General features: G+C 39.7%; 1 protein-coding gene across 1 annotated transcript; it reads right to left on the reverse strand.

Annotated features, from left to right (window-relative positions):
* Window positions 1-7,936: 7,936 nt before the first annotated feature.
* On the reverse strand, window positions 7,937-25,390 carry LOC105930605 (catalase). Its single transcript, XM_036147281.1, has 13 exons — window positions 25,224-25,390; window positions 21,947-22,118; window positions 20,813-20,923; window positions 18,820-18,950; window positions 18,621-18,725; window positions 17,363-17,488; window positions 17,087-17,278; window positions 16,679-16,831; window positions 16,434-16,572; window positions 14,624-14,754; window positions 11,675-11,782; window positions 8,977-9,060; window positions 7,937-8,611 (listed from the first exon to the last, which is right to left on the reverse strand). Exons 1-13 carry the CDS (start codon window positions 25,287-25,289, stop codon window positions 8,546-8,548), a joined length of 1,584 nt encoding a protein of 527 aa, XP_036003174.1. The 5' UTR covers window positions 25,290-25,390; the 3' UTR covers window positions 7,937-8,545.
* Between the last annotated feature and the right edge of the window lie 1,336 nt (window positions 25,391-26,726).

Genomic DNA, 26,726 nt, shown 5'->3' on the forward strand with positions numbered 1-26,726 from the left:
TTGTCTCAGATAACTCAATCCAGTGATACTAATCATAAACAACAGGTGTGTTTGAAGAACCCAATTAGCCGGATCATGATTAGCCGGATGAAATCATCTTGGATGTGTCATTTGATCTTGGATGTTTTAAGCAACGTACGAAGAACGGACCCCTAAGAAGAATTTAGAGAGACCAATTAACCTAATAGTCATGTTTTTTGGACTGTGGGAAGAAGCCGGAGTACCCGGAGAGAACCCATGCATGCACAGGGAGAACATGCAAACTCCATGCAGAAAGACCCAGGTAGGACTCAAACCCAGGACCTTCTTGCTGCAAGGAAACAGTGCTACCCACTGATTGTCATATGCAGTGTTCTCCTGCATGTTATAAAACCCTCCCCCCCACAAGAAAAATCCCCTCAGTTACGACTTTTTTTTTTTTTTGTGCAGATCTAGTGGCTTGCTTCTTCTGAAAGTAGGTTGACAGGAAGGGGGTGGAAGAGGGGCAGAGACATACGACAAAGGACCGTGGGTCGGATTCGAACCCGGGTCGACGACTAAGGCCTCGGTATATGAGTCACGCAACCTGCTGCGCCACAAGCATGCCCCTAAGACTTTTATACATATGCATTAGAACTGTCATCCTGTGTCTGATCTTACCACTTATCTTAGCACACTGAAAAGTGCATGCTATGCAGTTCTAAAAATGAGGAACTAAGCAGATTTTGCAAAAGATCAAGTCCTTTTGAACTTCCGCCAAGAGAGCGAGTATGGATGAAAAAGCTCAGAGAGATACGGTGGGGCAAGGTCATTCATACACTAAAAAACAAAAATAAGAATTTTTAAATAAACTCTAAAATGTATTGGGCGCCAATGGAGTGAGGTGAGAGTAGGGGTAATATATTCTGTTTTTGGAAAACCTGTTAAAAGACGCGCAGCAGCATTTTGAACCAGCTGCAGACGAGAAAGCAAAGACTGACTCAGTCCAACCAGTAATCCAGGGGGGATGATATAAAAGCATGGATCAACATTTCAAGGAGTTGTCTTGACAGAAAGAATTTCAATTTTGCCAGCAGTCTTAGGTGATAAAAGCATGATCCAACAATGACCATTGTTAGATCATGCTTACCATTTAATTTAAAACCACCATCTAACTTAAAACCCAAATCAGTGACACTTGGTTTAAAATATGCTGTCAGGGGTCCCAGATCAACAGTACCAGGGTCACAGGAGGGACTTGGTCCAAACAGTATTACCTCAGTTTTCTTATGGTTAAAATTTAAACAGTTCAGCTTTAATGTCTTCCAGACAGTCCAGCAGGGCCTTTACTGAGAAGCCGTCACCCTGCTTCAGGGGCAGATGGAGCTGACAAAGTTTAGCAGGGACCACACCAGTGCACAGACTGCAGTTAACAATGGTAAGGATATATTGTGCAATACTGGGAAAGATAAAAAAAAATAAAAAAATCGAGGAGGGACCGGATCCCATTGGGTAGCCAGATGACTTAAGAAGCCTAACCACATAATTTAAAAAAACAGAAAGAGTCATAGGTTCAAACTGCCTTAAAGCTGCAGAGCAAGTGACTGAGAAAGAAGGGTCAGAGTCAGGAGGGGTAATCAGAGCCCTTGTGGCAACAACCTTTTCTATAAAGAACCTTAAAAAAAAATCATTACACAAATCAGCCGATGCTTCCAAGCAAGGTTTCTGAGGAGGGTGAAGAATCGAGTCAATGGTGTTGAACAACACACATGGGTTATGTCGGTGGGTTGGATAACATGACATTTACTAAATACTAAATACTAAGTTATTTTCACCTCTTTAACGGTGTTCTGATACTGGCGCCGACAGTCCTTCATGATTCGATCCGAAACCTGTAGTTTGTCTTTTTTCCCCAAGTCCGTTCTGCTCGGTGACATTCCCTCCTGACAGCACGAGTTCTCTCATTAAACCAAGGCTCAGGTCTAAACTTTAGCTGCATGGTTTTTAACCGAGCCACAGAGTCCATGATTGTTTAGCAAGAAGAATCAAAGCAGAAGATAAACTCAACTACAGAGGAGGAAAGATTAGCAGGGACAGAGAGCTGGTTAATGGCCAGGGAGAATTAAGAAGCAGATGACAGGTTAAAATTCAGACAGTGGCGAACAGGGGCACAAGGTTTGATAAAAGTTTTTTTTTTAAAAGATACATCAAATAAAACAAACATATGGTCTGAAACTCCAGAATCACAGATTTCCACATAAGACACAGGCAGACCATACAGTGTGACAGAACCAGGTCCAGTGTGTGTCCACGCTCATGTGTGGAGCCAGTTTGTAATGGAGATAGGTTCCATTATATCAGGAAATGAGATTATTGATTAAGTTACAGACCAAGCAGTTGAGTAGTTTCATTTTATTGTATTTTTGTTTAGACATTTAAATATACCTTCTTGAGAGGCAGGTGGACTAGCCATCCAATCAGTGTAAAGGAAGTGTAGATATAAATGTCAATTTATGTTTCCTTAAATTTCTGGATGTTTGATTTCTTGCTTTAACAATATACTTGTTTAGTTAAAAAGCACTTTCTCTTCCTGGTTTGGCTCCTCAGCAGGGTGTGGCAGCAGAAGGGAGAAACCATTTGGAAGGAGGGTAGAGCTTTAAGGAATTATGTTTAATTTGACTCATTCTTTTGATTGACTTTAGATTTGTTTAGTTGAAATGATTTGTAATGATGTAAATATTTAGTAGTTTTCAATTATTGTGTTGGGTGTTAGTTTTGTGTAACTATTGTTTATTTCTTATTTTCTGATCATCCCCTTCATTGGGTCCTTCCAGCAAGACAATCAGGGCACACTGCTATAAAAGGCATATACTGTTGTCAGCCAAGAGTGGATGTTAGTACAAGTTCTTAAATAAAGCCACATCGAATGTTACTTATTGTCCTGGCTCTACATTAAACTATGAGCCTCTGCCGGCCAAATGCTGACACAGTTACAGACTGATCCAGGTTAAGAGTCACTTGGGGTTAAAAAGTCCTTTACCAGCACACATGAATATTAAACCTTCCACCAATAAGAACATGATTGTAGCAAGGCATAATCCCAGTCAGAAAGCACGAGAAGTCATTTATGAAGTTCTTATTGTACTTTATTTTGTTGTCAGTCTTGTTTAAATTGTTTTCCTTCATATGTAGATAATCAACAAACCATCTGGCAATGAAATGTGATCGCTCTGGGAGTCGACCCAACAGGTTAGATGATTATTATTATTCAAATAAATTAGAACGTTTGTCAGTTTTTCTTTATGTCACGCAGAGATTATGTAAAATTATGTATAAGGAAAAATGGATGAGTTGCCGTATATACAGGTTTCCACTTCCACAAACACTTGAATATGTAAACACAAAGTTTTTACATTAGGGTACATGTAAATATTCTTGTAAATTTTTTATATATTCAAAATTAATGAATGAAATGAGTGTCAAGTCTCCACAATCCCAAATTAAGTCAAATCTTAATCAGCCAAAAACTAAGCACTTGCATACTGGTTCCATGACATTAAGTAATTTCATTGGCCAAAACAATCATATTTAAAAGGTGAAATATACGTGTGAGAACCTGTACCTCATGCAGTGGGTTTTTAAGACGTGTCCCAAAACCTTCCCGCTAGCCTGTCTTAGCTAGTGATCAAATTGTTCATGCTGCAGTGTTCTGTTATGCAATTATACACAGTTTTAAAGTTAATTAATGTTTAATAAATAACTCTGTGTCTGTTAGGGATTGTCTGGTGAATATCGGCCCAGGAACTGATATTAGGACAATAGCTGAAAGGGATGATTCGAGGACTGACGATGTTTTAACAGCAAACTCTGCACACACATAGAATAAGGAATGACAACTTCTGTTCAAGTTCAAGAATTTAATAACTAATAAAATTAACATCCAGAGAACATCACTATAGAATGCTGTTTATCTGAATTAACACTATATTTAAATCAACAAATCCTCTCTTCTAGGCTTGTGAGACTAAACTAAACTACTAAGTGGTTGATCATCATCAGAGTAATTCAGTGAATCCTGTTCACTGCAGATCTGAGTTAAAGAACCAAAGTTCAACTTAAAGAACATGGAATGGAGTTAAATTAGCTTAACTAATTTATAACAAAATTTGTCATGTGTTTCAATCCATTCACAATGCAAATCCTGAGTTAAACAAAACATTATTTGATGAAATAACATTTTATCTGAGTTAAAGAACCAAAGTTCAACTTAAAGAACATGGAATGGAGTTAAATTAGCTTAACTAATTTATAACAAAATTTGTCATGTGTTTCAATCCATTCACAATGCAAACCCTGAGTTAAACAAAACATTATTTGATGAAATAACATTTTATCTGAGTTAAAGAACCAAAGTTCAACTTAATACGGAATGGAGTTAAATTAGCTTAACTAATTTAGAACAACATTTGGTATGTTTTCCCACCCATTCACAATGCAAATCCTGAGATGAATTATTTGACAAAATAAAATTTTAAAGAAAGATTTTCTCAGTAAAATCATTACCTTTAGGGACGCATTATTAATATTCTGTATTAACGCTTTAATAACGCTCGGAGCCCTATCAAACGATGACGGAGCGAAACAAAGAAAACCTTATGCTTGAATCGAGCCTTTTTTGTGCCTATCCAAGAACCGGAAGTTATCAGAAGCTAATAGCTGTTTGGCTAGCAGATTTTTGGCGCTATCTTTAAAACCTTCAGCTTTATTTTAGCGATAATGATTGGACGCAGATAACACAAACATCAATATCCCCATCAATGTACAAAACCCTTGTGGAGATAACATTTGTTATAACCATAAGGAAGAAAAAAAACACTCGAATCACATCGGCAATGACATGGTATCAAAATACTAGCGAAAGCTACTCGGTAGCTCCATGTGTTTTAAAAAGACAACGTAACTGCTTTACTCAAAACTTTCCAAATAAACCTTTCCCTGTGGTTTCTGTGCCAAACCTGTCTGTGCGAGTTCGGTTCACTTAGGGCATCCAAGGAAGCAGACCCGGCGACATGGGCGGGCATTGGGGGGCTGTGCCCTCCCGCTAAGCCAGCTGTGCCCGCCCTGGACTGGAAGCTGTTTCTTCCTTTTTTTTAACCTCAGAGTGGGCATCGATCTATTAGTACTATCTTTGATGTGTCAGTCATACAATTGAACCAATCAAATCAATGACTGAAGGCAACATGCTAGCCAATCATAGCTGGAGAGGTGCGGGTCACTGGGTCATAGGTTCATAGCCTTCAGAGACACCGCGGCTCGGCTGTAGTCACCGTTGGTGTCGGTAGTGCGGGATGGATATTCGGTCTGATTACCAAACATTTAGATGAAGTGACAAAGAAGCACGCGAGAGCGAGCTGGAAGCAGCGCTATTAATTTCTGTTTGAAACGTCAGCATTGAAGTCAACAGTGGAGTAGGAGGGTTAGCTAGACAGCTAGGAGCACACGGAGTAGAACCAAGCAGTAAAACTCTGCTAAATTGAAGAAATCTGGGTTACTTGCAGGCAGAAGGGAACTCTGCTTTGTTCTGGTCCTTGTTCTCCTAGCTGCTGTAATTACAGAACCTCTGCTAGTATGAATTTTTACTTCAGTCAGCTTTATCAGCGTGTGAAATAAGCCCAAATCTCAAACTCTCATGTTAATAGCATAGAACTATTAAACACATAAGAACATGCCATTAGCACACTGCTGCGCTGAAGCAAAGAAAAAAACTTTGCGCATACGGGCTCTGCACAAAATGTAAATCAGGCAACCAAATGACACAAAAGATCACTTTAACAATCATGATATATCAAACGGAAAGTAAACAAAAAAAACTTTTAGCAATAGCTTCCCTACATGAGCTGTAAGTCTACCTCAATATAAACTTCATTTATCTTACAGAACTCAAACATTTCTCTTTCACAGCCATGAAATATTTTTAGGTTTATCAGTAGAACTCAACTTTACATTGACCAATACAATTTCATAGTGACATTTGATTAACCATTATTCTCTTCTTGTTTTATTATAACAATCAATATTCATTATAACTATTATTCATTGAGGCTGTCAGATTTCACTTAATTAAAAAATAAATTGACCAGCAAAATGAGTTCAAGGAGATGGCATTTTATTAAAATGGTTTCAGTTTTCTTCCAGACAACTATTTTGATATATTTTGTTAGTAAATATTTCTAAAAGCCCAACAAATGTTATGAAAAGCTTCCCAAATTTTTACAACCTGCCCATAAGTTATTTTTGTTCCAGCTTAATGTGTTCAAAAGAAGCCTAATTAGGTGGAAACCTGCCTAATTTGGCAACACTGACTACACTATAGCTTTTTGTTTGTTAAATTTGTTTTTAGATTTTGGGATTTTATTGAGAATTTCTTTCTCAACACTGTAGGAGTGGTCAGAGAGCAACTGTTCAGCCTGAAGCATATAAAATGTTTGTTGTGTGTGTGTGTGTGTGTGTGTGTGTGTGTGTGTGCGCCCCCCTGTAATTTGTTTCTGGAGCCGGGTCTGCAAGGAAGAGCAGTCATCCAGGTGAAACGTTGGTTATTTCAGCAGCGGACATGCGGGTCTGCGGCTAGCCGAAACGTGGTCGTAACAGGGTAGGCCAGTCCAGCGTCCTGCATACAGTCTCTGAGGGTTGCGCAGAAGTTTCGATCTGGTCGGCGAATCTCCGAACTCAGTCGGGTCCTCTGCTCCGCCAAGGACGAGTTTCTCCCCATTGCTGTCCCAACAAAAGAGCAGGACCTGAGTTTCAGAGAGGCACATTTCTACTCAGCTTGTGGGTGTTTCGGGCCCCATGAGGCCCCATGCCTGGCTGGCTCATCCAGGGCGGACTCTCTCTCCTTGAGAGTCCCAGGAAGAAGTGGGCTGTGAGTTTTGTGGCTCGCAGTTATGGCTGGCCGCAGCCCCCTCCTCTCCGAGAGCCCCAGCCAGAAGTGGGAAGAGTCTGAGGAGTGGTCTGCTCTCATGGCAGGGCCCCCTGCTGAGAGAGGCTGTCTCTGCCAAAGTGGTAAACCCCTTTTGATTTGTCCTCTGGTTACATGTTCAGAATTCCATCCGACTTCATTTTCATCATGGCTTTTATGGCACAACAGTTCCAATCCACAGGAAGACGATCCTGGAGAATTATTTACCTGAGCTAGCTGATAAACAATAGTGAGTCAGGGCTGTAAGAAACCATCACCACAAAACAAAGCCACTGTTCAGCATAATGTGGTAATTTATCCTGAAGGAGCCCAGACCAAGTAGTGGATGCATGTACTGTGCTATACAGCACATGAACATACTTTTCAAATAGTATGACATTTGTGGATGTCTGTTTTTTATTTTATTGGTCCTTTGTAATATTCAAATGGTATGAGGGTTAGGGTTAGTTGCAGGAATCAAAATTAAAGGAGCTATAAGTGATATTTACTGTATAAAAATCAACCTAAATCATTCTCATTTGTTACCTGACATAGAAGTAATATTCCCTATAAACAATCGGTCCTCTCAATGTCTCAGTCACGTTTTACTCCTTTCAAACTTAGAGGTACGGTCCGGAACTTCTTCGGATCAGAGTGTAGTGCGTGTTTACTTCCTGATTCCTCAGCCAATCATATGAAAGTTCCCAGGGTTCCCCACACAGAGTGCAGCATTTGATTTTCAGTTGAGCATCACAAACTTTGACCATTAAATCAATGGTGGGTCTCTGCACGAAAACACTGTGCATGTGCTGTTCCAATTTTAACCACTAGGTAATTATTATTACTTCTTGTTCCTTTAACACAAACCTCTCAAAACACACAAAATGTCACTTGTTAAACTGAATTAGTGAACCTTGAAAATAGTCTTATTTTGCGACAGCTTTATCTAAAAAGGCACAGGTCTTAGCTGACTTTTAAAATGTAACACCTCCACGTGTATGGAAGGAAATAATCAGCCCCCAGTATTTTTAAAATGATTTTATTATTTGAAAACAGATTTTGATCGTTATATTCAACAGTCAGTGATTCAGTCAAGTCTGAGTTAAAGCAGAAATTAGCATTGTCCCCAGCAGAAACAGACTTCCTGCCTGTACCAGAGCCTTTCTTTTGTTAAACCAGCTAATCAGCCGCTGTTCAGTACAAGCCAGACAGAGATCAGGATCTTTTTAAACAATTGTAGTTTCAATATTAATTTCTTTTCAGTTTTTACAAACTTTGTAAATTATTACAATATAGGAGAAAGGATACATTGTTGGTTAATTCATTCACATTGAAACGGTAATGATTACATTGTAAGGCATCAAGTTATTAAAAGGTAATTTAATAAAACTGTAGCCTAACTACAATGGTGTTACCCGACAGGATTCAATGCAGAGTATGAAGCTCATGAAGGTTACCTGCCCCGAGGCATCAACTTTTTGGAATGGATCGAAACCAAGCAGAAGCACTTTAGCAACCATATCTGCGACAGTAATTAGCACATTTAGTCAGATCTTGTTTCTAGGAGAACCAGGTGGCAACCATGTGGCGGGAGCTGCTCTCGGGGCAGTGAGGGGCGGCAGATCTAAGGCTTCACATCTTGGAGGACGCGGCGATGGCAGCAGCTCCTGGACGGCTGTAGACACGGACATTTGTGTTCTGGGACACAGAGAGACACCAAGTTAGCCCTCTGTAAAGTGTAGCTGATGTGATGCTGCAATCAAAACATTACCTCAAATTGTACTTCTCACACCACAGTAATGAGCCAACGCTCATCTATATCGCCTTTAATACAGTCAAGATTTATCACTTTGACATTAAGACTTTTCAGCTGGAACGAGAACTTATTCACATGACCTTGTATTTAGTTTTTAGGCTTTAACAGCAGACTAAAAAAACCTTCCAAAAATGTACGACTAAACTCCAAGTTCTATAAAATATGTTATGGAGATGCTTTGAATGCATGATCTTCGTGCGCAATTACAGGTAGTGGACATCAGCGACATCTTAAAATAACCGTTTACCTTTTTGGCCTCTGCATTATACTTGTTGAGCAGGGTCTGAACCCGGTTTCCGTAGTCTGGATGGATGGCCTTCAAGTTTTCAACCTGTTGGATGAACATTGAATAAACATCAGCTCGATCTGCTCTCAGTTTGCTGTTTGTAGGGATTCATGATGGGAGAAGTGGAGTGTAGCACAGATCAAAGGTTGTTCAATCAATATGTGGTGCCTGGCCGCGGACTTTAAGTTATTGCAATGTTTTAGCAGGAGAACATTTTGTGGGTCATCAATCCTGTAACAGGAACCTAGAGAGGTATATGAGGCCGAGGGCTGTTGTTGACATGAATAATGTCCGTGGCCAAAAAGAAAGAATCTTTGAATAAACTGAATTGAATTGCTTTATTGACCCACATGGGGGAATTTACATTTCAGTACAACCTATCAAGAGAAAAATAAACATGGGTAGACTGGTCCACTGAGGCCTCAATGCCCTTTTCAGGTGCTGCCTTTTGCAGAATATAGAAATCAGTCGGTCATCATGGACTTTGTGAACTGGTGTGAGCTCAACTACCTGTGCTATACCAGTGAGACAACGAAGAAGGTGATCGACTTTAAAGGATGAAACTACCTCCCCTACAGGTGCACATCCAGCCAGAGGATATTTAGTTACCCTCCCTCCCCTATCCACATGCTCCGCTTGGCCTGGCAGTACATTTTGATTAAGTGTTTTTTTTTTTTTTTCATAAAAAGATGGAGGTGAGTAGGGCTACTATGAACCGAGTGGGTCTAACCAAAATATTATTTTACCTTTACAAACCATAAACCACGCATGAAGGAAAGAAAAGAAAAAGGACACTTCAGCTTTCTATACATGGACGGACACGCTGCATTTATTAACTTAAATCTGATTCACGGATACAGGGAGTCTCATTTACACACACCAAGATTGGTCTCTAAAGAGTGTTTGGTTCAAAAAGTTGTTCATGGCCATTGATTGACCCACCTTGTGCGGGAGAAAGGACAAAGCAAAGAGGAGCTGCCTGCTGCAGCAGACTGCCTGTAACGGACCCAACCCAAAGAATATCCCACCTAATCAGCGCAGCGCAAATATCCAATATCCAACCAATATTTATGCTGCCGTCTGCTGGGCCCCAGGCAACACAGAGCGAAACAGGAAGAGACTGAACAAGCTGGTTAGGAGGGCCAGCTCTGTCCTGGGTTGCCCACTGGACTCTGAAGGTGGTGGGTGAGAGGAGGATGTTAGCCAAGCTCATATCCATCTTGGACAACACCTCTTAGCCACAGCACTAGACTATAGTGGAGCTGAGCAGCTCCTTCCATGGCCCTATGAGACACCCTTGGAGCAAAAAGGACCTTTACCGCGGTTATTCCCGCTTCAGATTGTACCAATGGTGTGTTCAACCAAAATCAGGCGACCTGAGCGAGTGGTTTACATACTAGCCCTATGCAAAAGACGCCTTCAGGAGCGATGTAGCGGCCCAATTAGAGGGAATCACGTGAAGCGGAATCTGCAATGACTTTTGCAGGAGTTCAAGAATCTGAAATTTTCTGTCAATTTGTGTCGTGTCAACCAGTCAGGGACTGCTTGTTATTTGTGACAAAGGGTGAAGGAATGCAGCAGAGACAAACCCTTTTTCACTCAAAATGGAAGATGGAATTTTATTTTTAATTTAGCCCTTAAAAGGACCGTTAAATCATTCGTCCACCTCTTGTAGTTCCAGAGCTGGTCCCAGCCAGCCGCCTCCTCGCCTCACCCCTGTTGGACGGGTGATCCTTCCCCGAAGCCTGATAACAGTTTCAGATCCCAAAGGTGGCTTTACTTGGGACCCACTTAAAACTGTTCGCTGTTCTAGTATATTATTGCCTTTTTTTTATTATTTAGATAGTAATGGTTTTGCAAACTTCTCTCTCTCTACTTCATTTTTTAAGTTTATTTACTCTACATTTCTCAACTATTTGCAGCTCACTTGTGTGTTGCCAAGAGTTGCTGTAACAGGTGAATTTCCCCATTGTAAGATCAATGAAGTCCATCTTATCTTAAAAGAAGCAGCATTTAGGGATCCTACTTTCTGAAGACAGAACAAGCAGCAGTGTCAGTGGAAGCCTCTCTTTCAGGTATGCATGCAGAGGAAAAAAATAAAATAAAATCTCCCTACGTGCATAATACATTTTCAAGGGAAAAATCTATTTTATAACTAGAAATCAAAGTAGCCGCATTTGTACAGGCTTTACTTTCTGTAATGACAAAAACATTTTCACAATATCCTGTTGAGACATTTTAAAAGAGGATCTTAAAATGTGAAAGGTTTAGATGAGCTTTGCATAATTTTGATAAATTACAAAATAATGATAATAATAATTTAATGTCCCAATCAAAGCCTTACTGATCATGAAAGCAAAAAACATAAAAACGCTGAGATGTAATGCTTTAAATGTTGGTGCCCGTCTACCATCATTCCCCTTTGCTCAGAGCTTTTTTTTTCCCCCCCACTTGTTGCCACATCTACATTAACCACAAAGCAGAGTGGTGTCTATGTTTTGTTCTCCAAAGCTACATCCTGTGGTTTAACGGCTCGATTTATGTTGTCAACAACTGGATAAAAAAAATCTGTATTTCATTTGATAATACCTTCTATGACAGACAGATTGAAAAAGTAGCCTTTGCTCCTTACAGAAAGACAAAGATGATGTGAACTCACCATTCGTTTCTGGATGAAGAGCTGGGCTCCCTTCAGGGATCCTGCAAAGTTCTGGCACAGTCTCTGGCGCTCGTCTTCATTCAGCACTTGGGTGTAAAAGGCACGGACCTGCAATCGGTTGCACACGGAGACACAGTCTGATTACAAACCGGCTCCAGTCAACGGAGAAACATTTGAGTGCTTCTAATGGAAAATACAGAATTACAGACATTTTTCTCAACTCACAATTCCCCATCAACCAATCACCTCCCTGCACTTCTTATTGAACATCTTCACTGTTACTTTTAAAATATCCTTTGCATCACTTTAAGGATGATGTCTTATATTTGAAGTTTAACTACAATTGATATGTTGACAGTGTATAGTATGTTCTACATCTTAGAACCTTAAGACCTGCAGAGAAAAGGGCAGAAAGAGGGAAGGTTGTTGAACAAATAAAATTAAACTGAATAAAACACTTCCTCTCAACCCACAGTTGATTGGTTCTGATTGCCGAGTGGTTTCCTTAGTTTCCAATTTCAACGTTTACCAGAAGTTTCTTTTCATGCAAAATGTGCATGAAGCTACACAGGGTGGTGATTGTGGTTGGTGTGTGGAGGTCGATTCTTTTTTTTTAATAGACACGTCAAACCTCCTATGGTGGAAAAAAAACAAAAACACTGTGATCATGTACCCTTGTTTAATGTCTATACTTTTTACAAAGGGGGAGAAAGATTTGGGGACTTCTTTTGTCTGTGTTAATTTAAATTTCTAATTGTAAAAGTCTGCTGGTTAATTAACTAAAACAAAGCAACAGATTATGCTTTACAGCTTGTTCAGGTTTTAATGACACAAAGCAAAAGCTCATAGTGACCTGAAAACAGCCTTAATTTAAATTCCACATCCTTGTTTGTTTATAGTTCTCTGATTACAAACCTATAAACAAGAAAAAAAAAATCACTTGTCGTTTTTTGTAATGCACAAACATTTGCATAAAAAACAACAAAAAAAAAAACAGCATGATATGAAATTAATAGCACTAAATTACAGAAATTTTATTTTAACAGCGCAGAAGGTAAATTTCAGTTTGTTAATATTACGGCAGGTCATAACACGCGTCGTCTCAACGTATGTTAAAAAACATCAATCTAAGCACACGGACAAGTTCCAAATCGATTTCAAGCAGTCAAATTTATCCTAGTAATCAAAAAAAAAAATTATTAGTTTTGTTTTTATTCAAATTGGTAAAATCGTTTTTCTATCCAAGGAAACCCAGTAGGTTGTATGGAGTCATTAATTTGCAGCATCACTCCTGCCTGGATGAGTGTGTAGGGACATGGACAGTCGCTTGCATGGTGTTGCTGACTTTTCAGCAATCCCTCATACTGACCATGCATGTAGCGAGAGTGGAGAGGAAAACTGTCCTTTCACGGGAAGAAACTCCTACAGAACCAGAACCAGGTTCAGTTGGTCCATGTAGTTTGGACTCAGCTATGTCATTTAATGGCTTTTCCTTATTTTTATGACTTTCTAAATGCAGACACACAGTGAAGAAATCTAACTGACTCAAAAGTTTATAGAATTGTGTATCAAACGTACAGTTGTGAAATAACTTCAAGCATCTTGTTTCAACAGAGAAAGAACATAACAGTGCCTGCACCATTATGGCTTTCAAGCACAAACCACTCCACATTTTAAATGCGGTTCTACATTTAAGCCTACCTACTAAACGTAAAGCCTTCAGTTATAATGCAAAAAAGAATAAAAATGAATAAAACAGAAAACATGTCCACAACAGCTAAACAGCCACAGTTGGTTCATATCTCATGGTTCGTTGCACCATGAGTCAACCTGTACACACACACACTTCCTCTTGACTAATGCAGCAACACCGATAAAAATACAACAACCGTCCTCCTGGGATCCTGAACTCAGTGCTGTTAAAAAAATTTCTTATTTTAAAAGCTGAAATTACAACTTCATTATTTTCTACTTTACTCTCTGACTATGAGGTGTTTCTGTAATCGGTCTCTGTAATCTTTAAAGAAAACGTATAAAGAAAAAATTTATCAAATATAACCCACTATAAACACATTTACTGAGATTTTGTCTACAAAATCGTAGCTGTCATGGTTGAGTTCTGGCTTGACTTCATTTTTCTGTTTTCATTTTTCATCTCATGTGGGTTAGGTTTGACTTTATTTATTGTTAGTTTTCATTGTCATCAGTTATTTTCTGTCATTTTCACTTCACCTCCTCAGCAGTCAGTCACACCTGTTAACAATTTACCAGCCAATTAGCCAGACCCTTGTTCCACCTGTGTAGTGCTCTATTTAAACCTCCCTCTGCCTTCAGTTCAGCACTGGGCCGTCATCATTCCACACCTCTCCATGCCAGTCCCCGGTTTGCCTTGGAAGCTTTGTTTTGCTCCTGTTGTTAAGGTTAGTCCTGCCAGTCACTCTAAAGACTGTTTGTTCACTGTTTGTTCCTGGAAAGGCTCTGTTCTGTGCCCTGGTGTCTCCAGAGAACTGCTAACTGGACTAGCCATCCTGGAAAGGCTCTGCTCTGTGCCCTGGTGTCTCTCAAGTTCTGCTAACCTGACTAGCCGCCCTGGTGAAGCTCAGCTCTGTGCCCTGGTGTTTCCAATGAACTGCTAACCCGAGTGCTATGAGGCCTGCTAGCCGAGCAGCACCTAGCAAGTGTGGACTCTCTGTCTCCGGGCCGTCAGCTCCTGCCATCACATTCATCCCTGACCTTCTGCAGTCCTGAACCTCCGGTCTTCATCATTCACCACCCAGCATACTTCCTTCAATAAAGACTCAAACTTTTAGTCCCGTGTGTGCGTCCTGAGTTAATCGGTAAACAAAACCTTGACAGTAGCCTTGTGCAAACATTCAGTTTCTTATGTCTGTGCACACGGATCACTTTGCCACAGAAACTGACCGTTAAAGTTGGTTTCATCGTCATTACCTGCGTCACATTATCTTCATCTTCACTGTTGTAACGAGCGACATCAGGCGAAACCCTGAACCTGGACTCCACAAAGCGAGGCTGGGTCTGTGGGGCACTGAAGCTATTTGGATAGTAGTTTGGAGCGCCACCTAGCGGTCAGATAAAGCAAGCTCTGGTAAGTAAAGGAGGAAGATTAATGAAACTGATATGGGATGACACAAAACAACAGCAGAAGTGAAGAATATAGTAGTACATGTGGGTTTGTGTGTGTATACTGTAACTAATTCAGCTGAGGTTAGCTGCTGTCATTGGCCAGCTTTGCCTTAACTACTGTTTTAAACCAAACAAGGCAGAAGGAGTGACTGATTACCCCCCAACGAGCCGGCGGACAGAGATTTTAAAGGTTTTCCACACCTGAAATGGTCTAAACTATGAAAGTACTTAAGAGTGCACAAACATTTATTTTAAACTTTACATTTTGTCACAGACTAACTTGAAGCACAGCAGAGTGAGCCAAGGTCTGCTTAGGAGGGCTCTCCAATGTATAAATAATACATAAACTTTATAAATACTGGTCATTTTAATGTTATATCTTTAAATACACATTGAGCAATAGCTGTTATATAAAGTTGTTTATTTTTCTTCTAACTGGTCCTTGAACTAATCAACACTGGTTAGTTATAACACTGCTTTATAGTTTATTTCCAGTCCATACTTGCTATACGTTACATTTTTGAATAGCCAACCTTTTTTATAAATAAATAAACAAGCAACTGGGTTTTTTTGCCATGTATGCATACTTTTATACATACAATTCTGACTTTAAAGTTACCTTAAATACCTCATTTGGTGGGTTTTTGATCCTCTCTATTAAATGTAAGAGCATCTGCTAGACAATGGCGGAAGAGAAACGAGAGGTTTTCAGTTTTCAACAAAATCCAGGGAAAAGTTGAACTAAAGGGCGAGGACACTCAATATTAAGGACCTCCATAAACAAAGGGGTCAAGCTGAAATGTAATTTTACCATTTACAAACTGTGAGCCACGCCTGAAGGAAACAAAACAAAAGAAAAAAGACAGTTCAGCTCTCTATATGTAGACAGGCACTCATTTATTCTATGTGTGTGCGGAGTCTGCTGTTAAAAGATCGCCAGTGCTCGTATCATCCCTTTCAACTATTGTCCTGATATCAGCTCTAGAGCTGATATTCACCAGACAATACTTAACAGACAGAGAGTTATTTACTAAACATTAAATAACATTAAACAGTATAATTGCACAACAGTTGGTCCTGCTAGGCTGAAGCAGCGTTGCCCTTTTCCCCATATTTTCCCAATCCTGAAGACACTCAAAGGTCAATTAAGAAGGATTTCCTTCGTCGTCATTGATCATCCCACAAAAGTGACAAAAAATAAAAATCTCTCCTAGCATAGTTTTTGGTTTAAGATTTATAACTGTGACAAAAAGTTAACTTGAATTGGGTGAGAATAAAACGCACCAAACTCATTCCAGGACTGGGGGCTGAGGAATATTAAACATGCAATACTTTGTATACCTGAAAAAGGCTGAGACTGGGGGCTTTGACCACTAATATTTCAAACATCTACTGATGGAATTAAAGTTGTTTAATTTTAACAAAAGTTGTCTAATATTTAATAATTTAAGGGCAGCATTCTCAGATAGGTTAAATTAGCCAAACGTTACGCAAAACACATTATTGTCCATAATATGACTGAGATAAGATTTCTGCTCCAAGGAAAGTTAATGAATGAACTGAATCAAAGATTCAACAGTACAGCCGGTGGAGGACCAGCAGCTGAACACCTCACCCTGGTTATCAGACATGCACATCGGACCATCACGTTGGTAGTTAGCCACGCGGGTCCTGAACGGACAGTTGACCGGGATCTGCAGGTAGTTGGCTCCCAGCCGATGACGATGTGTGTCTGGGTAGGAAAAGAGCCGACCCTACACAAATGCAACAAAGATAACGACGGAATTACATACAGCGTGGATCCACTGTAATGTTTCTATGTTTACCTTATTATCTCATCTTAATCAGTTACTAGCTTACCTGCAGCATCTTGTCAGGGCTGGCCTCAATGCCTGGTGGCATGTTGCTGGGGTCAAAGGCCAGCTGTTCCACCTCTGCAAAGTAGTTGACCGGGTTCCTGTTAAGGACCAGCTTGCCCACTGGGATCAAGGGGTACTCCTTGTGTGACCACACCTGTAAAAACAGGAACAATTGTTTTGCATTCATATACCATAAAACGTTTCAAATAAATTAATATCCGTGTTTAAGACAGATGTTGAACTATTACAAATTTTCTCCATTAAATTAGAAACATTTTGATGGTATCCAGGAACCGAGAGGTTTCAAAAAAAACAACCATAATGCCAATAATTGGCTAAGAAATGCTGTAAAGCCGATATGTTAAAGCATATTGTAAACAATCTCTTTCATCCTGGTGGGTCTGCGTACCTTAGTAAGATCGAAGGGGTTGAACTGGAACCTCTCAGCCTGTTCAAAGGTCATGACTTGGATGTAAAATGTCCAGGATGGAAAGTTGCCGTTTGCGATAGCATTGAACAGGTCTCCGATGGCATAATCAGGGTTGGTGGCAGCAAGATGGTCTGCCTCCTCCACCGACAGATTTTTTATCCCTTGATCAGTCTTTTAAAAAAAATAAATGAAAAAATCCATCAAACAGAGTTCTGCAAACCAACTTTCCACAGCGACCCCTGTTTAAAAACAGACCTTGTAATGGAACTTGCAGTAGACACATTCGCCATCAGCGTTGACCAACTTGAAGGTGTGGGAGCCGTAGCCATTCATGTGGCGGTGGCCATCAGGCAAACCTCGGTCACTAAACAGGAAGGACACCTGCATGTAGAACATGAGAGAAAACACATTACATACAATATTCAGTAAGCAATTTAGCTCTAAATAGGCATATGTATTCCTAGAGTCTCTAAAAGTAGAATGGGAGGCAGATCCTTTAGCTATCAGGCTCCTCTCCTGTGGAACCAACTCCCAGTTTTGGTCCGTGAAGCAAACACCCTGTCTACTTTTAAGACTAATCTTAAAACTTTCCTTTTTGACAAAGCTTATAGTTAGAGTGGCTTATATTACCCTGAACTACCTCTATAGTTATGCTGCTATAGGCTTAGGCTACTGGAGGACATCAGGGTCTATTTTTCTATTTTTCTCACGCTACTGAGTTCTACTGTTCTTCAATTTTGCATTGCTTGTCGTCATTTCGGCTTTTAACTTTTTTTGCTCTCTCTCTTTTTTCTTCATAGTAGGTACACCTGGTCTGGCGTTCTGTTAGCTGTGACATCATCCAGAGAAGACAGATCACCTGCTATTACCATCTAATGTATAACAGATTACTGGATCAATGTGTGCTTCTGTGCTTTTGTGTCTCTCTTGTTGTGTCTCTGCTCTGTCTTCTGTAACCCCCAGTTGGTCGAGGCAGATGACCGTTCATACTGAGCCTGGTTCTGCCGGAGGTTTTCCTTCCCGTTAATGGGGAGTTTTTCTTCCCACTGTCGCTTCATGATTGCTCAGTATGAGGGATTGCAGCAAAGCCATGTACAATGCAGACGACTCTCCCTGTAGCTCTACGCTTCTTCAGGAGTGAATGCTGCTTGTCGAGATTTTGATGCAATAAACTGGTTCCCTTATATACGAATTTTTTGACCAATCTGTATAATCTGATTGATTTTGATTTTCTAAAGTGCCTTGAGATGACATGTTTCATGAATTGGCGCTATGTAAATAAAACTAAATTGAATTGAATATCTCTGAGCACACGGTGGCAGCAATCCTCTCCCAACAGGATGTTTTTGGGTCAACATCCCACAATCACCAGTAGCAACTTGATCTGCAAAATTATATTACCAATTCACTCAAGCAAAGTTTCCTTATATAAAATACTTAGAAATGCCACCAAGTAAGTAATCTTTGACAAAACACTTAATGAAGCCCTAAAATTCTGAATATCAGCAGCTACCTGATGCAGACTCTCAGGCCTTAGGCTCCAGAAATCCCACACCATGTCAGGGTCCTTCATGTGGGTTTGAGGGTTGCGCTTCTGGGAATGAATGAAGGATGGAAACTGCAGGAAGAAGGCAGAAATAAATAATAAATAATGTTTTTGATCTTCTCAGTGGAATTACGACTTCAAACCCAAATCTTAAATACCAACTTACAAGCATCGCATCCCTGATGAAGAAAATGGGGGTATTATTTCCCGTCAGGTCCCAGTTACCCTCGTCGGTGTAAAACTTTACAGCAAAGCCTCGGGGATCTCGGACGGTGTCAGCAGAACCAGACTCCCCAGCTGAGGATAAGACACGAGAAAGCGTTCCGATTTACCCATTACCTTGTATCATAAATGATTTGCTTTGATATGATCTAGCTGTGCCATTGACAGGGTTTAAACTCATTAGGTGACAGACTTGTTCCCATCTCTATACAGCATTAAAAGTAAATGCAAAGCAGCAGCAAGCGGTAAGGAAGGTCACCTCCCTGGACCTTCCTTACTGCTGAGACAAAGAAGAAGGTCTGGACCATGAGGCCCTGGTCGGGCCTGACCGGCGCACATCCAGCACCTGGGGAACTTCTTGTCGCCCGGAGAACATGTCCGGGCAAATCAGAGGTAAGTTACTGTCTTAACCTTATAATCAGATGCAGGAGGAAGGATCCTGCATGCCAAAAACAGCCTTGTTGTATTTTTCCTCAGCCTGTACAGGGAAGAGAACCCAGATGGAGCTGAAAGCTGTATGCTGAGGAAAACCCCTGCTCAAAATCGGACTGCAACCGGGTCAGAGAACCCGGCAGGGACCAGGCCTCCGACCCCGACCACGCCATTACCACATCGTGCTGCAGAGCTAAACGCTAGCCGCCAACAACTTTATTGGAAGATGTTTGTAACTCGTTTGGGCATATGGTGCTTCAGAACAAAGGGCTAACAGGTAGCTCCGGCTAGCCAAACTGCTATTAACCTTGCTAACATCTGGTCCCGGACATTTCAAAATGAGTTTGTTTTAAAGCACAAAGCTTAATCGTTCGGCTCCGCCATCCTTCGATAGTGCTATGAGCCTTATCCCCGCATTAATATCGAATATTAATGTTGGTGTAAAGGAAATTTTGATAACTTTCTGTTGTAACCTCTTAGCCACCGATTTGCTACAGCGACCCCAGACGCCCGGAAGGAGAATCGCATTAACCAACTCTGTCGTAATGGTTTAAATGATTTTACTGGGCAAATCAGTAACCAGAATGTTATTTTCTCAAAATAATGTTTAGACGCCTTGGTGGCGTCTAAAAAAAAACACAGAAAGACTGTAGAATTTGCTGTTATAAATTTTTAGTAATTCTTTTAGGCCATACATAAACATATCCATGCCATGTTAGGACTTGAACCCAAATTGATTGTCTGTAGACATAATTAACTTTTCAAATTTTGGCAAAAGAATTAATTCAAAGATTTTAAAAAGTGTACTAGCTAGGGCTATAGGTCTATAATTATCAGAGCTGCCAATTTTACCAGCTTTGTTTCTACTCACAGGAAGTAAAAGAACATTAAAAGTTTTAGGAATAAAACCATGCATAATAAAAACCAGTGAAACACAAATAAATAAATAAATAAATAAACATTATATGGCATTAATTTTGTTTTATGTGACCTAAATAACATAAAGACCATAACTTTGCTACAGCAGCAACAAAAGGTATTAAAGTTAAACAACAACGCCCTCTGCCGTCATGATTAATATTACAACTCTGCAGTTTTATGGTGAAAAACTAGATAAAAAGAATATATATAAAAACAATTGGGGAAAAACACATGTACATCTGATATGTTCTAAAGCAAGCTAGTCCGCACTGTTAAGAGTTGGTGAACTTTGATACAACTAACTTACATAACTGATGGGATTTAGCCGTGTCATTGACAAGAGTTTAAATTCAACCCCATCCCTTCAGATAATGACTCTCTAAGTGGAAATTTATATCAACTGATCATTTGGAGGACAAGTATACTCAATCAAATGATTATATATATATATATATATATATATATATATACATACATACATACACACACACACACATACATACATACGTGTGTGTAAGGGCAGAAATAATTACACAAAGACAAAATGTTACAATACTGAATGGAAATCAAAGGGAATCTCTTACCCACAGTAGAGAAACGGACAGCAATGGGGGTCGTTTTTCCAATATGTTCAAACACCTTGGCCTTGCAGTAGCGAGTAATATCGTGAGTGACCTCGAAGTAGCCGAACGCCCCTGCATCACGGGAGAAAAAGAATGATATACATGTGTTTTCATTTATGCTTTTATGCTGGATGTTCCAGAGTATCAGCAGTGAGAACAAAAATGTAGCACCTTTTCAAAAGGACTGTTTATCTAAAATCTATGATCTTGATAAAGAAATCCTGCAAAACATAGCTTTGCTTTAAAGCTTACTGAAGTTTACTTTCAACACAGAGATAATAGAGCTCCGTAGTGTTTTTCATTTATAAAGAGCATTTTCTAAAACATATTTAACCAGTTTCTACAAGAAAAAAAAACTACAAGTTCATCAAGCTGCAACATTTTAATTTACAGTGTGGAAGCTGTTTATTAAATCCAATCCAACTTTATTTATAAAGCACTTTAAAACAAAAAGAAACCAAGTGCTGTATAAAAAAAAAAAAACACAAATATAAGCTGCATAAGCTCAGTAGTATTGATAAAAACAATGTAAGAAAATAAACATGGAAAAGACTTGCATTCAATCAACATACACCAACATCCTTTTGAGTATTAAAAGCAGAGGTAAAAAGATGAGTCTTTAAAAGTCGATTTAAAATGGTCAAAGAGGAAGCCGGCATGATTTACAGCTGTAAATCACTCCGGGGTTTGGGACCGGCTACAGAGAAAGCACAGTTCCCGCTGAACTTACGCCTGGTTCTTGGCACCGAGGAGAGTAAAAGTCACCTGACCTTAGAGAACGGGTCGGTACGTAACGCTGTAGGAGATCAGAGATGTAGGCTGGAGCAAGGCCATTTAAAGACTTAAAAACAAATGAAAGAATTTTAAAATGAATCCTAAAATTAACCGGCAACCAGTGAAGTAATCTTAAAATTAGGGAGATATGTTCAAAGTTAAGTGTCTTTAAAAGTCGTGCAACAGCATGACCTAGTCTAAATGCTTAAACGAAGCATAATAGGTCACATTTAAAGCAAAGGGATTGACTTTCCTGTCATTGCAGATAGCGATTCCAAAACTCAAACCAAGCCATAAAACTGCCACTAACTCTCCACTGACCTGCGCCTTTAGCGTGCACCACTCTCTCTGGGATTCGTTCGCGGTCAAAGTGGGCCATCTCATCTGTGAAGACCACATCCTGCACAAGCAGAGGGCCTCGCGGTCCTGCAGTCTGCAGGTTGAGCTTGTCTCCAATGGGATGGCCCCCTCCTGTGGTCAGTACATCTGGTTTCTGAAACAAAACACAAACCAAGAGATCTAAACTTGCACTTAAAAATCCTTAAATTTTATCAAGAATTAAAAAGGTGCCTTATATATTATTACCATTCTGGTTACGATGCACTCAAAAATCTGTTAAAATGTGTAAGTATGAACTTGGTTAGCAACGAAGCCTCGCCGCTCAATGGATATTCAGAGCATTACTGTACTCTGTCATTTCCTGATCGGACCCCTGGGCTGTCTATAAGACAGGCTGACTGTAATGTATAAACTAAAAGTGCATTCATGTAAGGCAGCCCACGCGTGGAGTACGCACTAGCAACAATAAACTCAATAAGTAAGTTAACTCAATACAAAAGTTAACTTTATTTTGGCCTTATGTTAGAAACAAGGCAGTGTTGTCCAATGGATAGCTCTCCCTCTCAGGAGAGAGCTGTGTGCACTGAAAAAAGGTAACTAAAAAAAACTTTCTTGAAATTTGTATATTTTTCCTTAATTTGAGCAGCTAAATAAGATTATCTGCCAATGGAATGAATATTTTTACCCCTAAAATAAGATAATTAGATATCCTGCATTTGAAATAAGATGATTGAGATTAATTGTTCTTATTTTGAGTGCAAAAATCTTAAATCACTTGGCAATAATATTTAATACGCCTTATAACCCCGTGCGCCTTTTGGTCTGAAAATTTATTAAATTAATAACAGTTGGTCTTCGATCACGCTGAGCTGGCGCTTTACTGCGAAGCATTGCAGAGGGTCAGGCTTGGTCCAGTATTATTTAATACCATTTTATTGATTAAGCAAACCGGCATTATGATAGTTCTGCGATACTGCTGGTAGATAGCGCCATGTCTGTTTTTGCTAATTGCCCAAAAAGGACCATCAAGACAGTATCGGGGTGGAGGCTTGGTGTATACAACTTTATTTTATCATGATCAAATGGTTTTTGGTCTTTTTTTTTTTTTATAAGCCTATAACGTGGCAATATATGTTTATCTCTCCATAAAGGTGACACAAAAGGAGACCCACTGCACATACAAGCATACTGTCTAAGGTTTTTGACCAAATTCTCCTGCCAAGAATTGCTAAAATAATGTCTACAGATAATCCATTTTGGGTTTAAACTAGAGATGTACCGATCCCATACCTGGATTGGATATCGGCTCCGATATTGACTAGTTAGTTTGATCAGACAGCAGATGAATGATGCCGATCCAGCATTCTGATACCATCATTTAATTTTTTTTATTGATATCATCCACATTAATACAGTAACAGAGATCTAGTCACTTCAATGCTGTGTTTGCAATGCTGGTTATGTCATCACGCAGCGCACACACAGCAGCTAGAGATGAGCAAACAGAGCAACATGTAGTCAGCACCTGGCCGAGCCAGGTCTGCTATTTGGACTACTATCTGACTACAACGTAAAAATTGCAAGGGGTGGTGATAAAGTTGGTAAATTCAACACCACAGTGCCTCCTACAGCACCATGCTAAAGAATATGTGGACCTTTTTGTTTTAACAATTTTATGTCAAGCCTGATGCCTTCAGTCACATGGCAAGGTATGCGGTTCATTCGTTCAATAGTAGTATCGGATCGGTACCGGCCGCTAAGCTCGGCCCAGGTATCGATATCATATCGGATTGGAAAAAACTGGATGGGTGCATCTCTAGTTTAAGCCTAAACATGACACTGATATGTGCATAGATGGGGTTGCAGGTACAGTAAAGCAACTAATGTATGCAGATGACTTAGTGGTTTTCAGCCCAAGTTCAGCGGACCTTCAGTCTTGTTGGCGGGGTGGGGCAGGGTACCCCCCCCCCCCCTCCTCCTTGGAAAATGGTAAAGGAAGCCCTGTTCTCTATTACTAAACTTCATTTTGGACACTTTCAATAATTCCCTTTGGAAAGTAAACAAAAATTCTTTCCCATCCCTGACAAAAACAAAACCATGTTTGATTCACATGACGATAAGTTGATTTTTTTCCCTTTCATTTTAAAATCAACAAAATAGTCTGTAGGGTAATGTTTTAAAGTGCATATTTTTCCAAAAATGAACACATTTGCAATTTTCAAGTCTGCACGAAGTTTGGTTCCCATCAAAACTGGAGAACGATTATAATCTCAAGTTCAAAATTCAACCATGTGTACAATGAAAAAGGATGTGAGCAGAATCTGTTTTTGTGGCAAAGCAGAATGTTTTATGGCAGTTTTTAATAATGAAAACATATTTCATAGTAACAAATATGATCTCCTGGCTGAATAAAAGAAACAGGGTATCACATCTCAATTAACAGAGATGTTATATTCTGTTACATTCTATCCCCTAATAAGTAAACCTTCAAAAATGTGGCTCTCCAAAACACTGCAACGGTCATAATTGTTAAAATAACAATCTTTGTACAGGTCAATAATACTTTTATTGCTCTTATGCGTTTTAAAAAATCAAACTCTTTAAGATTGTCTTTAAAGCATTACTTTATTTTTACGTTACACTAATTTTGCAAAGCACAGGCTTGGCTAACCCCTTTTTAAGAGCAAAAACTAACGGTACACTGTGTCAAACTTATTGAAATTAGCGCGCAGGACATTTTAAAGACGCAGAAACATGGACAGAAACAATGCAAGAATATAGAAAACAAAGTGCAAGGGGGATGATAGGTGGACTTCAGTCCACTTCAGCTGACTGCACCGTGGTCTCGTTATGTAACTAAAAGTTCAAGTTCCACCGTGTGCAATAACAACGACCCACTTTCACGTCTTTGAAATTCATTTCATCCCACGAGGGCCATTTTAGGAGGTCGCGTGTGAACCTAGAGACTAAAAGCTTGGAAGAGATCATGACTTCACTTAATGGCGCTGTTTGAATTCCAGTGAAACGATGGCTGCCCGCCTCCTTAATGCAAGAAAACGGGGAAAAAAAATAGAGTTTTTATTTTAAAAATTGTTTATTAGCATGCCTGGGACTGGCTAGCAACGATAATAAGCAGTCTGTGACTGAAATGCAGTCGACGGTTTTGACTCTTGATACCCCAGACGACCTCTCACCCAATTCCTGCACGGCAGACACGGTGCGAGCAAATTCCTTGATAAAATGCAGCATTTGCACAAACCTGGGAGCCTCTATTCTCCTTCCACAACTTCATCTGGTCGGTGGTTTTGTCTCTGCTCTCCGCCATCTCGACAGGCTAAAGTCAGGACCACTCACTGCGTAGGGGCGTCTTGGTGAACAGCTTTATCTGTGTTTACCTCAAAAGCCTCAGCAATTCTTCCTGGACTTTGTTCCACGTGACCCCGCCCCTCCTTCGCCCCTCGTTTCTGATTGGCTGGTAGGACTGAGCTGACCTACATTTGACATTAAAGAGAAAAGGGCTATTTACTGGACTTACGTAATGTCACAGCTACATTAAGTTAATTTATATATAAAAAAAGAAGAAAACTCATTCCAGAAAATCAGAGTTTGAATGAGAAACCGTCTTGCTAAATAATTGTTGAAAACGGAACGTGTTTTCCAACACATGCGGCAGGTAGGCACTAAACATGGGAGCATTTCTCATGGCCTGTACTTGTGCTGTCTCTGTGTACATCATAGTACATAGTTTAAACCCAATACTGGGAAAATTAAATACAAAGCAGCATTAGTAAAACCTGTCTGAAGGATACTGTTCCATCACATATCTACTGTTCAGTTCATTGTTTGCATTTTATTCTTTTCCCCCTGGTAATACTATTCCTTATAATAATAGTAATAGGTTTCTTGTTCATGTTCTTATTGTCCATTTATTGTTTATTGTCTGTTTGCATTGTGAGGCCAGTCAAGCTAGATTAGTTTGTCTCTCAAGTGTTATACAAACATGGTCTGTTTGACCGATTACTTCCAGTCCAATGGTTGTTCACAGCATGTATTCACAGCTTGACTTTTAAACATGTGTTCTTATTTAAAGAAAATGTATACAACTTTTGGTTTGGACATATTTTTTAAAGACAAAAAAATAATTCTTTCTTGTCCCAAAAGTCCAAATGTGTCCTCCTTTTTCCTGTTTTTTTAAATAATAATAATAATAAAAGGCCACAATGAATTTATGAAAGGAATCAAGGATAAACTGCTGGATGGATGAATGAATGGGCCTAGTCACGTATTTTGACCATAAAAAGAAAACACACAAAAAAACCACATGTTCATCTCCGAAAATATCAATATACACCAAGCGTTGGTCCTGATAGTGTTTACTTAGTCATTTCTAAACCTGAAAAGGTGCGATCATCATCAGACATAAACACTGTTGCTGCCTGCAATGTCTCGCAGTAAAGTTACAGCTTGACATAGTTGAAGACTTACTGTTTCTCTTTGCTCCTCTGCTGGATGTTGCTGAGTCGCTCGGCTCCATTACAGATATGGTAAATGACCTGTACTCGTATAAACCTTTGTCAAGTCCAGAGGACCCCAAAGCTTTTCACACTACATTCAGTCGTTCACCCACATTAACACCCTGACAGTGGTGAGCTACATTTGTATTCATGTGCTGATTTGTACCAACCAATTCACAGTATGAACCAGATCGACTGGCATTACCTTATAAAGATAGATAGATAGATAGATAGATAGATAGATAGAT

Source organism: Fundulus heteroclitus, chromosome 2 (genome assembly GCF_011125445.2).
Source record: "Fundulus heteroclitus isolate FHET01 chromosome 2, MU-UCD_Fhet_4.1, whole genome shotgun sequence".
Taxonomy (NCBI): Eukaryota; Metazoa; Chordata; class Actinopteri; order Cyprinodontiformes; family Fundulidae; genus Fundulus; species Fundulus heteroclitus.

Coding starts and splice junctions, on each gene's coding strand:
- LOC105930605 (XM_036147281.1), bottom strand. CDS start 25,289: ATGGCGGAGAGCAGAGACAAAACCACCGACCAGATGAAGTTGTGGAAG. Junction 20,924..21,946: donor GGTGCACGCTAAAGGCGCAG/GTCAGTGGAGAG, acceptor CCCGTGATGCAG/GGGCGTTCGGCTACTTCGAG. Junction 9,061..11,674: donor TCTTCATCCAGAAACGAATG/GTGAGTTCACAT, acceptor TTCATCCAACAG/GTTGAAAACTTGAAGGCCAT.